The 13991-nt window shown below is 36.2% G+C and overlaps 1 protein-coding gene across 1 annotated transcript in view; it reads right to left on the reverse strand.

The window, feature by feature from the left end:
* Positions 1 to 13991, reverse strand: part of LRBA (LPS responsive beige-like anchor protein) — a 727560-nt gene that overhangs the window by 586992 nt on the left and 126577 nt on the right. Inside the window, exons 18-22 of the mRNA XM_037740751.1 lie at positions 8654 to 8746; positions 7375 to 7483; positions 6582 to 6663; positions 3345 to 3468; positions 2860 to 3052 (exon numbers count right to left, since the gene is read on the reverse strand). Of these exons, the coding sequence (XP_037596679.1) occupies positions 2860 to 3052; positions 3345 to 3468; positions 6582 to 6663; positions 7375 to 7483; positions 8654 to 8746 (601 nt within the window). The remainder of the gene's footprint in view (positions 1 to 2859; positions 3053 to 3344; positions 3469 to 6581; positions 6664 to 7374; positions 7484 to 8653; positions 8747 to 13991) is intronic.

A 13991-nucleotide genomic window follows, 5' to 3' on the forward strand; every position in this document is an offset into this window, starting at 1 on the left:
CCTCTGCCTCCTGGGTTCAGGTGATTCTCCTGCCTCAGTCTCCCAAGTACCTGGGATTACAGGCGTGTGCCACCATGCCCAGCTAATGTTTGTATTTTAGTAGAGATGGAGTTTCACCATGTTGGCCAGGCTGGTCTTGAACTCCTGACCTCAAGTGATCTAGCCGCCCTGCCTGTGATTACATGCATGTGTCACTGAGCCTATCTGCCCTCCCAAGGTCTTTAGGTTACACTTTAACAACAACTGCTTTAAAGGTTATACTCCTCTAGTCATCTTGCCTAAGAACTTGAAGAAACTAAGGTGAACTGACATATATTTGTTAGAAAATATTTAAAAACTGCTTTATTCGGGGCACTTCCCTAACCTAAAATCTCCCTTAGAAATCTCTGAAATTCAACCCTATTTTTCTTATAATCTTTTGTAAACAGCAACAAAGTATAAGAAAAAAAAATCAGTCTAGCTCCAGCAGCCTACTGCAATAGAAATGAGAATATCTGGGCATCAGCACAAACTAAAGTTACAGAAAGGATGGCAAACAGTTCCTGTAATGAGTCAAATAATAAATATTTTAGGCTTTGGGGGCCATATCATTGATGTAACATGTACAACTCTCCTTACGGTATGAAAGTAGCCATATACAATATATAAATGAAGAGGAGTGGATAAGTTTTAGTATAATTTTATTTAGATTTGACCCTTAGCCCATGGCTAGCTGAATTCTGTTTTAGACAGAACCGATCAACCTCAAAAATACAGTGACCAAAACAAAGCCATTTTATAAAATCAAATCTCTTTTCTTCTTTACAAATGGATTTTATTCCTTATAAACACTTGCAATAGAAGCATACTTTCTTGTCAATGAGGAAAAAGAGGCAGAATGAATAATTTGTAGGTACTTTCAGTAATTAAAAGCTATTCAAACACCTAGGAACATGTAATTAGGTAGATCAAGTTTTGCTCTGGTCACCCATGCTGGAATGCAAAGGCTCCATCTCATCTCGTATAACCTCCCCATCCCGGGTTCAAGCCATTCTCCTGCCTCAGCCTCCCGAGTAGCTGGGATTACAGGTGCACGTGGTGACACCCAGCTAAGTTTTGTATTTTGAGTAGAGACGGGGTCGCACCATGTTGGCCAGACTAGTCTTGAACTTCTGACCTCAGGTGATCGACCCACCTCAGCCTCCCAAAGTGCTGGGATTACAAATGTGAGCCACCGCGCCCAGCCAGAAATGGCAATATATTCTATAGAATGGTAAATTATTCCAGAATAAGTTCGATAGTCAGTAAAATGAAACACTTAAAGATAGACAAAAATTATCATTCTTGGTATTTATTTCTTCTAGCCAATTTTTTATTAAATAGATATATAATTATACAATATTCCTTCTGAGTAAAGAATTCTTGAGATTGAAAAAACATACACCATAAATGAAACTAATAAATTTTAATGCATTACTTGAAATGTAAATTTTCCACAGAAGGTGCAAATATAACACTCCAAAAATAATTAGATAATCCATAAATCAGGAGAAGATAGTCATAAATAACAGATAGCAAAAGATTAAGAATGAGACTATCTAAAGAACTCCCATAAAACAACAAGAAAACACAGATCAAGATTATGGTGATACAGCATTTTAAATTTACCAAATTGACAAATTTTTAAACTCCAGCCATACCAAGTGATTAGGTGATGTGAAGCAATGAGAACTTAAACATTGTAGGTGACATGTAAACTGATACACTGCCTTAGAATACTACATTGTATTGGAATACGATACTTTGGAAAATAATTTGCATTATCTTCTAAAGTTCACCATATGCACCTTACAAGTCAGCAATTCTAGGAATATATGCAAAAAATTCTTGAATAAGCACAAAATGTATACAAAAATGCTCATTAATTGGTAAATAAAGTCATGTCATGGAATACATTACAACTGAGAAAATGAACACAGCTACATGGGTCAATGCGGATGAAACTCAAACAATAATAAGTAAAAACAGTAATTAAGAGAAAAATGCATTCAGTATGCTTGCATTTAAGTGTAAACATAAAAAAATAAAACTCTTTATTGTTTAGAATTTTATATACGTAGCAAAAGTACAGAAAAGACAAAAGACAACACCAAATACAAGTTAGTGGTGTTGGGGGTCAGGCGAAGAAGAGGAGACAAAGCAATTGCAGAGAGGTGACCCAATTTCATAAACAGTGATCCTTTCTGTATGCTTATAGTATTTTTAAAAGAAAAATTTTAAGCTATAAATAACTAAACTTACTTTGGCTTAAGAAAAAAAAAAAAAAAAAAAAGAACGCATTCTTCCAAACCCATTTTTTTAAGCTACCTGCAACATGAGCAAAAGGCAAACATGAGCCAGAGCTTTTCTGTTTACTCAACTACCTTACATTGCTAAACAATTGCTCATCTTTGAATATAGTGCGCCACCTTGTGTTCAAAAGCTTCTAACTAGCATAAAATTCTGAGACTCCTATTTGTAAACTTGGCTTCCTTGGGGAAAAAAAAAATATTAGGTTGGTGCAAAAGTGACTGTGGTTTTTACTGCAACTACTTTCGCACCACCCTAATATAAATTCCTTTATGCTGTGGCAATAGATTTAGCATTATAAAGATAAGTACATGTAAAACAACATTAGAAAAAGTTATTTTGATGCTAAAGAATTAGAAATGCTTTATATTTATTTCTATTGATAACCTTTTGAAGCTTTCATTTTGCTGTACTTTCAGAAAATAATTTGCCTTTTTTCCTCTATTTTAACTATCTGAATTTTTTAAATGACTAAAATTCAAAATTATAGATTTTTTAAATGCTACAATATTCTTTCATAAAGAAACTTACCTTTGAATGAGTGATTGATAAAGTATCTACCCATACACGCCAGCCACCCCACTCATATTTGACTGCATGGTAAAGCAGGATTCTGAATATGGCATATACCATTTCTGTTATCTTTTGCTCATCTGAATTCTTAGGATTAAAATAGCAGAGAGAAAGCATCCACTCTTGCCACACAGAGCATTGTAGCAAGCTCCTGAAAATTATAAGAGGATACTAAATTACTGAAGAAAAAAAAAACATCTGAAAAAAATAAAAAAAAAAAAAAAAAAAAAAAAAAACCACCTCCAAAAAAAAAAAAAAAAAAAAAAATTTAATTATACATTAAGAACAATTCAACAATGTGGTACTAAAAACTTTAACTTAACTATGTGCTACATTATTTACATATCCTTAATATATTTTTAAAGCAATTTTTCTAAGATGAAATGGGCTTATACAAAAGTAGACTTGAACACTGCAAATAAATGCTTTCTCATTCAGCTTACCTCCTGTTTTCTCTACTGTTATTAAAAAGTTTAATCATGTCAGAAAGAAAGGCTCTGCGAACCTCCATGCTCTCTGAGCACTGGGGAGAATTTCGAAGTAGGGTCGCAATTACTTTTAGTATCTCTGTAAGACAATTTATAAATAAGTAAAAACCAAACTGAACAAAAAACTCATGATAGAAGGTCATCGATCTACTGTAATTTCTTTAGTTCCCCTAACACAATGTCTACTAAAGACATCCTCTTCTGTTATTAAAAAAATAACCTATGGAAAGAAATGACAGTATATTCATTAGAAAGCATTTATAACTAAGAAAGGAAATTTATTTCATGATTCAAATGTGCAAAAATAAAACTGAATTTTAAAATGTTAAAACAAGTTAAACTATAAATGAATTAAATGTTAGTAAAACTGCTTATTCTCTCTGAGATATACCAAATAGTAAAGCTGATCTTAAAAACAACTAGGCCAGGAGAATTGACTCACGCCTGTAATCCCAACACTTTGGGAAGCTGAGACAGGTAGATCACTTGAGGTCAGGTGTTCAAGGCCAGCCTAGCCAACATGGTGAAACCCTGTCTCTACTGAAAATATAAAAATTAGCCAGGTGTGTTAGCATGCCTATAATCCCAGCTACTCAGCATGCTGAGACAGGAAAATCACTTGAACCCAGGAGGGGGAGGATGCCCTGAGCCAAGATTGCACCATGGCACTCCAGACTCGGCAACAGAGCGAGACTCTGTCTCAAAAAATAATACTGAAATAAAATTAGAAAAACACAATAATCAAAATCTCAGAAAAAGATAAATTCTTAGATTTCTCATCATAATTTATGGTATGCACACAGCCTTTCATTTATCATAGTGAATTTTTAAAGGTGTGAAGACTTTCCTTCATAATCTTAAAAGTAAAATTGGACACAAAAAACCCAAAGGAAATTAAAACCCATTCAATATCCCATCCCCCAAGAAAATGCAAACTAAACTACTATGGTAATGGTCTTAGCACAAAGCTATTTAAATATCTAGAATTTAGCTTAAATTAGGCTGGGCATGGTGGCTCATGCCTATAATCCCAGCACTTTGGGAGGCCAAGGCAGGCGGATCATCTGAGGTCAAGAGTACCACCCTGGCCAACATGGTGAAAACTCGTCTCCACAAAAAATATAAAAATTAGCCAGGCCTGGTAGCAGGTGCCTGTAGTCCCAACTACTCAGGAGGCTGAGGCAGGAGAATCGTTTGAACCAGGAGGCAGAGATCCTGCCACTGTATTCCAGCCTGGGCAACATAGCAAGACTCTGTCTCTAAATAAATAAATAAGCTCCTGAACTTAGCTTAAATTTTTTTTAAAGATTCTTTTAAAAATATGTACTTAGAGCAGGTGCCATGGCTCATGCCTGTAATAACAGCACTTTGGGAGGCCAAGGTAGGGGGAATGTTTGAGCCCAGGAGTTTGAAACCAGTCTCAACATAGGGTTGCCCAGTGAGACCCTTACAAAAAATTTAAAAATTAGCTGGCTGTGATGGTGAGTGCCTGTAATCCCAGCTACTTGGGAGGCTCGGGTGGGAGGACTGCCTTATCTGGGAAGTCAAAGCTGTAGTCTCAAAAAAAAAAAGGTAGGACTTTGCAGATAAAAAATAAAAACAGCTATAATTCTGAATTTAAAATTACATGATATTTCAAATTTTTATTCAATTGAAAATTTAGGAATTCTAAACTACCCTTTCGCTAAGGATTTTGGTGAATCTAAACAATTATTTCAAAATAGCAAAAACGAAGATACTCAGTTATACAATTACTGATATTTGGGGAGCAATTTCTGAATTCCTCTAATAACAAATTCAAAAGTTGGCTACCTGAACAATGATTACAATAATGATGATAGACATAATAATGAGATAATTGCCACTAATTTTGAGGATATATTACCATTGTTTTAAGAAAGCAATTATTAATTCATGTAATCTTTACACAATAGAAACTAATATCCTCATTTTAGAGATAAATAAATTAAAGCTAAAAAATAAAGAAATGCACACCACAACTAGTTAGACATATAACCAGGAGTTCAACACATGCAGCCTCTATTTTTAATCACCTAACTATACTACCTGTCTTTTCTGGGCCAATATATTAGGTAGATAATTGCTATCATTTATAGCAATACAGATAATTTTAAAGTGTCTCTGCCAAAATTCAGTGTGCTAATGTAATGTTATTAAGAAGTAAGGCCTTTAAGAAGGTGATTAAGCCTGGAGGACTTCTCCCTCAATAGGATTAAAGTCCTTATAAAACAGGCTTCACATAACGTTTGGTGAGCTTGCCATTCAGCCTTTATTGAAAGCAGAGAGCAGCCATCAGCAAACTAAATGGAGGCACCTGGATCTTGGACTTCTAAGCTTTCAGAATTGAGAGAAAATAAATTTCTGGTCTTCATAAATTGCCCAATCTCAGGTATTCTGTAATAGCAGCATAAAAGAGACTACACTAAGACAAATAAATTCTAAAATTCTTATACTAGTAATCTTCTCTATCATCACATAACATATATGAAATGTACATTTATATATCTATAAGTACAAGATTTTCTCTTCATTCTCAAAATAATGACATCATGTTTCTCTGAAAGCTGAGAAAAATTAAACTTCAAAGCCACGTATTTTTAAAATCAGCACTGGAGTGCCACACACACAAACACACCTAACCACATAAAATGTAATTACATTTCAAAACTCTACAAACTAATAATTTTAACATGATCTTAGAAAGATGAAAAAGGTATACTTTGTACAAGTGCTTAAGAATTCTAAACATCAAAAGAAAAGACTGTTTAATAAGACTATGTTCATAAACAATAAAGAAGACATATTTTTCTATTCCAAATTTGGTATTTTTTATTCACAGAAATTTAAAACTACCTCCATGGTTCATGTAATTTTGCCTGATATCACTAAATAGCACAACCAAAATTTTGATGAAAGTCTGGACATACATTAAATCAAGACCTTAAGCAAACAATTCTTCAAACCCTTTATATAAGGATTTCCATATAACTTAAGGTTGATTCGAAGTCACATTCAACATAAAACATAAACAAAACTAATATAATATCATCACCCTTAATGAAATATTCATCTAACAATCTATTTCAACAACATCAACTATAGGCTGTTCACAGTGACTTTCTTTTTAAGTGTCAAAAGGTAAGCTTTTGTTAAAGTATATAAAATACATACGAGGGTTTTGTATCTTTACTGAAGAATCGGGATCTGGATGCTGTTTATGTATCACCTGAGTACCAATCTGTTCTATAAGAATCTACAGAAGTAAAACAATAGATTACATTAGCAAATCATTGGATTAGCATCACTGTTAATGAACTCTAAGTACAATGCTAATCAAAATATAGTATATTTTTAGTCCGATATTTTCATGCTAAATATTATGTTTCCAAAATAACTTAAGCATTATTACTCTGTGTTTTCTTAATTATAAAATGAGACATCAAATAGTTAATACAATGGAGGGAATACTTAAATGGAAACAATACTGTTTAGAAATACATAGATTAATAATACATTCAAATGCAGCCACATCTCCTTTATATCATTTCAAAGCTGTACATTACAAACCTATATAATCTGGCTGGCATGGTGGCTCATGCCTGTAATCCCAGCACTTTGGGAGGCTGAGGCGGTGGATCACCTGAGGTCCAAAGTTTGAGACCAGCCTGGCCACCATAGCAAAACCCTGCCTCTACTAAAAATACATAAATTAGCCAGGCATGGTGCCATGAGCCTATAATCCAACTACTCGGGGGGCTCAGACAAGGGAATCGCTTGAACTCAGGAGGCGGAAGTTGCAGTGAGCCAAAACTGTGCCACTGCACTCCAGCCTGAGTGACAGAATGAGACTCTGTCTCAAAAAATAAAGTAAAATAAATATAAATGAACTTATTTACCTACACAATGTTAAGATGCATTTTTATAATAAGAAATTTGGTAGAGTAAATCCTAAGTACATTCTTACCTCAAATAGGACATTATATGTGGTCATTGTGATTAAATTTGTGTGAAGCATGAGCCTTTCAGCAAGCAATGAAAACAATCCATGCCCAAGCATGACTTCAGCTTTCCTCCTGCAATTACACAGAAAGAAATCAAATGTAGAGCTTTTCTGTGCTCTACTTAGTACGCATGCTGGATGAAGGAAACAAAATTTTTTTCACATTACAAGCAATTCCCAACTCAATTACTCTCCCAACCATCTTTACTATAGCACTCTTAAGGCCACAAAACCTTTAAGTAGAGAAATAAAAACTACTATATAAGCATAGCAAAAATAAAAAAAAAAAAAAAAAAAAAAAAAACTTTGCCTATGCACAGCAAAAACCTCCTCAAAATCTTCAGAGCAATTATTTATTTAGCTAAGTTGCTATGATTTACCAGCACGAACTTAGTATCTCTTGGGGATGATCATCTAAAGTAAAATAAGTACTTAAGTAGAAAAACAATGTGGAGAAAAAGTAGAAGAAATGTAACATAATTTTTAAAAATAAATACTATGAAAACATATATACCAAAATTAACCTTCCAAGTATAAATTCAGAAACTAAAGGATCACAAGCTTTACCCTTGGGGTCTGCAAAGTTCTTCCGCAAATGGCTAAGGGGTAAATATTTTCGAATTTGTGGACCAGGTGATCTCTGTCACAATTCAACATTGCCCTTGTATCATGAAAGCCACAGATGATACACAAATTAATTATTGTGGCTATTTTCCAATAAAACTTTATTTATGGGTGGTTAGCTGGATTCCTAGAGACTACAGTTTACCAACACTTGTTCTACCCCCAACATTTTATTTTTAAAATAAACTAATTTGGTACAAAGAGCAAGAGGTAGAGAACATGAGTATCTGCATTCAGCTAAGAAAATAAAACTCTCTGTATATAGCAGAACACACTATGTAACAAACATCCAGGTTACTGTATTACTCTGCAATGCAGATAAAGCAAAATTGGTGTGACACCTGAAATCAAGTCTCCACAGTTTCTTGATTGCAAGTTATCCAAACTAATTCTCATAATTCACATTAAATACACGAATAATTTAAATAATTTTATGTACAAAAAACTATTCAACTTAATTTTCAAAATATGTACTAGTGACTGGATTACATTTATACAGCAGTTAGGAAGAAAAATAAAAGAAAAACTACAGAACTATAGAACAAAATTGCTACTCCAAAGATTTATAAAATAAATAAGTAGAATACAACAGTCCATCTTAGATTTCATGCATACTTACTTTGGCGCCAGATGTTTTAAAAAATAACCCATTGCCTTAAGAGCTTGTACCCTGATTCCTTCGCTTTTTGATGCCAGAAGTTTGTAGATAACACTGAATGAATAAAAATTAAAAACAAACTATTTTAAGTACAATTTTTAAATGGAAAGGTTTAATATATACACTTTTCATATTATTATAAACCTATTTCAAATAACATAGAAGGAAATTTAATACACATTTCTGGTATTAAAAATCCTGCTTATCTTAGGCTAGAGTTCCTTTTGATGAAAACTAAGAAATGAGAAGAAATTGGAATGTAAGAAATGATGTGACTTTTCCATGTACATATTTATATGTAACGTGTGCATCAAGCTAGTTTGAGACTTTCTTCCTTCTGCTACAGGCTTATCAATGTCCTATGAAGGTTACCAAAACCTGTTATTTTAAGTCAATAGAAAGAAAACATTCTTTAATGGTAGTACCTATTTAAATTTCCAAGTAATTATCACCATGAAAAACAAGAAAGCAAGCTAATAAAGAATGGTAATCAGAAATAATTACAAAAGTAAAAAGATTTAAAACCAAAGGACTGCTAAAAATAAATTTCCCATTCATTTCTCAAAAATTATATAGTAATCTAATTTGTAAAGATCTATGAGGCAGCCAGACACGGTGCCTCATACCTGTAATCCCAGCACTTTGGGAGGCGGAGGCGGGCAGATCACCTGATTTCATGAGTTCAGAACCATCCCAGCCCCAGTCTCTACTAAACGCACAAAAAATTAGCTGGGCGTGGTGGCACGTGCCTGTAATCCCAGCTTCTTTGGAGACTGAGGGAGGATAGTCGCTTGAACCTGGGAGGCAGAGGCTGCAGTGAGCTCAGATTGCACCACTGCACTCCACCCTGGGCAACAGAACAAGACTCTGTCTCATATATATAGAGAGAGGGCCTTCTGATTTTAGTATAAGCAAAGTATATTGACTCTGTCTCAATAAATGATTATATACATGAGGGTCTTCTGATTTTAGTATAAGCAAAGTAATACTGAAACTGAAATTCAACTGATTCATTATAGCATTCCCTTCCTCATAAACATTTAGAACAACAACAGTAATTAGAGACCCTTACAATTACTTTTAAAAATTAAGGATATCAGGCCAGGCATGGTGGCTCATGCCTGTAATCCCAGAACTTTGGGAGGCCGAGGCAGGTGGATCACCTGAGGTCAGGAGTTAGAGACCAGTCTGACCAATATGGTGAAACCTCATCTCTCCTAAAAATACAAAAATCAGCTGGGCGTGGTGGCGGGCACTTATAGTCCCAGCTACTCGGGAGGCTGAGACAGGAGAATTGATTGAACTGGGGAGGTGGAGGTTGCAGTGAGCCGGGATGATGCCACTGCACTCTAGCCAGGGTGACAAAGCGAGACTCCATCTCAAAAAAAAGAAGAAAAAAAAAATTAAAGATTATCAGTATCCTCCTAGATAAGAATTTTGATGATTAGTAAGTCAGAAAACATTCTGAACAAAAAGGAAATATCTTCAACCTCTAGTGATCAACAGAAGAGCAAGAATATAAAAAGAAGTTTGATTCCTTTTAAAATATGAACTAAAGGTATCCAGGTCAATATCACATTGTAACCGCATAAAATGACGCATACAAAATCATTCATTTTTTTAATTCAAATCTTAGTAATAAAACTTAACAGTTAATATTAGGAAAATACTAACATGTTTTACGTTTCTTTTCTTCAAGAATTTAAATTCAGCAAAATAAAAATTATTAAACTTTTTAAAAGAAATATTAATGTAAGTATAATACCAGTTTAAAATTACAGTAGTTTTTTAGTTTTTTTTTTTTCCCCCAAAGATGGCAGATTTGAGGGTTTTAGCATTTCTCAGCCACTTGGAAACAATAAGATAGCACATAAAAATAAACTCTGAGCTTTAATTCAAGAAGAAAAGCAGGAATCTACCAGAATCATGAAGGGCATCCTAGATCCTGAGAGCACTTTGTTTCTCCCAAGACCTGGAGCTGAGAAAGAGGTATGGAGATACTGTGAGGGAAAAACACCAGGAAAAGTTGCAGGGACCAAGAGCAGGATGCCAGTTTGAATTCAAGCACATACAATACAACCTGGAAATCTGACATGTGGCCACACAGGCATGCCCCGTCACAGGCCTGGGGTGGGAGGAAAGTGGCTAGAGCCGCAATATCTCCTGGACAATGAGACTTGCCAACCAGGGGCAGCTTGGTGACCTGGAACCAGTCTGCATGTGCCATTGCTGGGTCCCCCAGCCGGCAACCCTGACATTGCGGTGCAGCAGGGCCCTCTCTGCTCCACTCTCAGGCAGAAACCCAGGCATTCAACCCTCCCCATCCTTCGTAAACAAAGATCATGGCACTGGACCCTCTTTCCTCCATGCCCAGGCAGATCTCCAGGCATGTGAAGCACCCACTCCCATGGACTAGCAACCTGAGCCCTATTCCACATGACGCAGCAGGATGCACAGGCAGATCTCCAGGAATTCAATGCACCTGCTTGCCCAGACTGGCAGCCTGAGTCACCCCACTCTTCCTTTGCAGAGATCCAGGTTCAGAGGGGTCCTCTATGCTTCATGCCCAGGGAGATCTCCAGGCATCCAGAGCAGCTGCTTAGTCCAGCAGCCTGACTTACCTCATTCCTCTGTGCAAAGATCTTGGTGCAAGGGGAGCTCTCTCTGCTCCATGCCCAGGCAGATTTCCAGGCATTCAGACTACCCACTCACCTGGAACAGCCCCCTCTGCACCATTCCTATGCAGAGATCCTGGTACAGGGGTCCTCTCTGTTCCACATCCAGCCCTATCTCAAGGCATTCATAGTACCTGCTGGCCTGGTTCTGTACCCTGAGGCGTCCCACCATTCCAGTGCAGAAATTGTGGTGCACTGGATTTGAAATGGACCCTTTCCATTTCAAACTCAGCAGATCTCCAGGAATCTGGAAAACCCACTTTCCTGGATTAGGAGTTTAGGCCATCCCACATGCCCATGCAGAGAATTTGGGACTGAGGTTTCCCATCACTATGCCTACACACTCTTCTGGGCACTTAGGGACTGCCCACTGAATTCTCCCTTAGCACTGATGCCAGACATAAGGAGACCTCTAGTAGGACCTGCCCGGTCTGGAAATGCCCATTTTGTGTCCCACTCCTCCAGAGCAGAGGAGGGGGCTCAGACCACCATGCACTCCACACATTAGCCTATTGCCTGAGGCAACAGAGAGCTTCTCCCATTAAACAAATTGGCCAAAGACCACTTTTACTCATAACTGCCATCTAATGGCTTGTAGGTTTAAATGCACAGCCCAATATAAAACCTGCTGACGAAAGTATACAAAGCTATAGAAGCAAAGTCCAAAGACCCTACCCAGCATTCTCTATAGCCACCCCCATATGGAAGGAGGGAAAGGGAAAGAAGACCAAAAAAAAAAAAAATTATTATAGAGAAAGAAAAAAAAAATCTTAACAGCATGAAAACTATTACAAAAGTCAGAAGTGTCAGCATCTCCAAAGGAGAAGGAACCAGCACAAAATTTCAGACACCATGAAAAATCTGAGTGTGGTGACACCATCAAAGGATCACAATGGCTCTCCAACCATGGTCCATAACCAAAATGGAAACTCAGAAATGACAGATAAAGAATTCAAAGCATGGCCTGCAAGTAAGCTCAATGATATCCCAGACAATGTTGAAAATTAATACAAAGAAACTTCTAAAGCAATCCAGGAAATGAATGAGATTAAACATCTTAAAAAGAAATCAATCAGAGATCCTGGAACTGAAAAACTCACTTAAGAAATTACAAAATAAAATTGAAAGTTTTATCAGCAAACTAGACTAACCAAAAGAAAGAACTTCAAAGCCTGAAGACTGATCTTTCAAATCAGTCAGACCAAAAAAAAAAAAAAAAAGGTTAAAAAATGAAAAAGTCTTCAAGAAATATAAGACCATGTAAAGTAGCCAAACCTACAAGTTCCTGGCATTATTGAGAGTTACTGGCATTACTGGCATTACAACACCTACCACCACAAAAATACACATGTACATAGCTTGCAAACCTTATAAAGCAACCACACAAAAGAAACTACAAAGCAACCAGCTAAGAACTTCATGAAAGAATCAAAACCTCACATATCAATATTAATTATGAGTGTAAATGGTCTAAATGCCCTGCTCAAAAGGCACAGAATGGCATGTTGGATAAAAAAACAGAACTCATCCATCTACCATATTTAAGAGACCCATTTTACATATAACACCACTCATAGGCTCAAAGTACAGGGTTAGGGAAAGACCTATCACACAAAGAGAACATAGAAAAAGAGCAGGAGTCACTATTCTTATATAAGATAAAATAAATGATAAATTATCAAGAGTTAAATAGAACAAAAAATGGCATAACATAATATTATCTAGTTCCATTCAACAAGAAAACTTAACTATCTTAAATATATATGCACCTAACAGTAGAGCAACCAAATATATAACACAACTATTCCTAGACCTAGGAACAGACTTAGTCACACAATAATAGCAGGGGACTTCAACAACCCACTGACAGCATTAGACATGTCATGAAGGCAGAAAACTAACAAATTCTGGACTTAAATTCAAAACTTGTCTCAATTGGACCAAACAGACATCTACAGGATACTACTCCACCCATCAACATTCTTTTCCACCCATACACAGTCTTCTTATCTGCACACAAAACATACTCCAAGATCAACCATAAGCTCAGCTATAAAGTCTCAATAAATGCAAAAAAACTGAAATCATGCCAACCATATTCTCAGAACACAGAATAAAAATAGAAATCAATACCAAGATGATCTCTCAAAACCATAGAATTATATGGAAATTAAACAACTTTTTCCTGAATGACTTTTGGGTAAACAATGAAATTAAGGCAGAAATTTAAAAATCCTTTGAAATAAACGAAAACAAAGACACAACGTAATAAAACCTCTGGGATACAGCCAAAGCAGTGTTAAGAGGAAACTTTAGTCCAGGCGCAGTGGCTCATGCCTGTAATCCCAACACTTTGGGAGGTTGAGGAGAGCAGATCACCTGAGGGCAGCAGTTCCAGGCCAGCCTGGCCAACATGGTAAAACTCTGTCTCTACCAAAACTGCAAAAAAAATTAACCAGGCCTAGTGATGGGCACCTGTAATCTTGGGAGGCTGAGGCAGGAGAGTCACTTGAACCCAGGAGGCGGAGGTTGTAGTGAACTGAGACTGGGCCACTGTACTCCAGCCTGGGTGACAGAGCAAGGTTCTGTCTCAAAAAAATAATAATAAAAAATAAAAGATGGGA

This window comes from Cebus imitator, unplaced genomic scaffold (assembly GCF_001604975.1).
Source record: "Cebus imitator isolate Cc_AM_T3 unplaced genomic scaffold, Cebus_imitator-1.0 Scaffold4, whole genome shotgun sequence".
Classification (NCBI taxonomy): Eukaryota; Metazoa; Chordata; class Mammalia; order Primates; family Cebidae; genus Cebus; species Cebus imitator.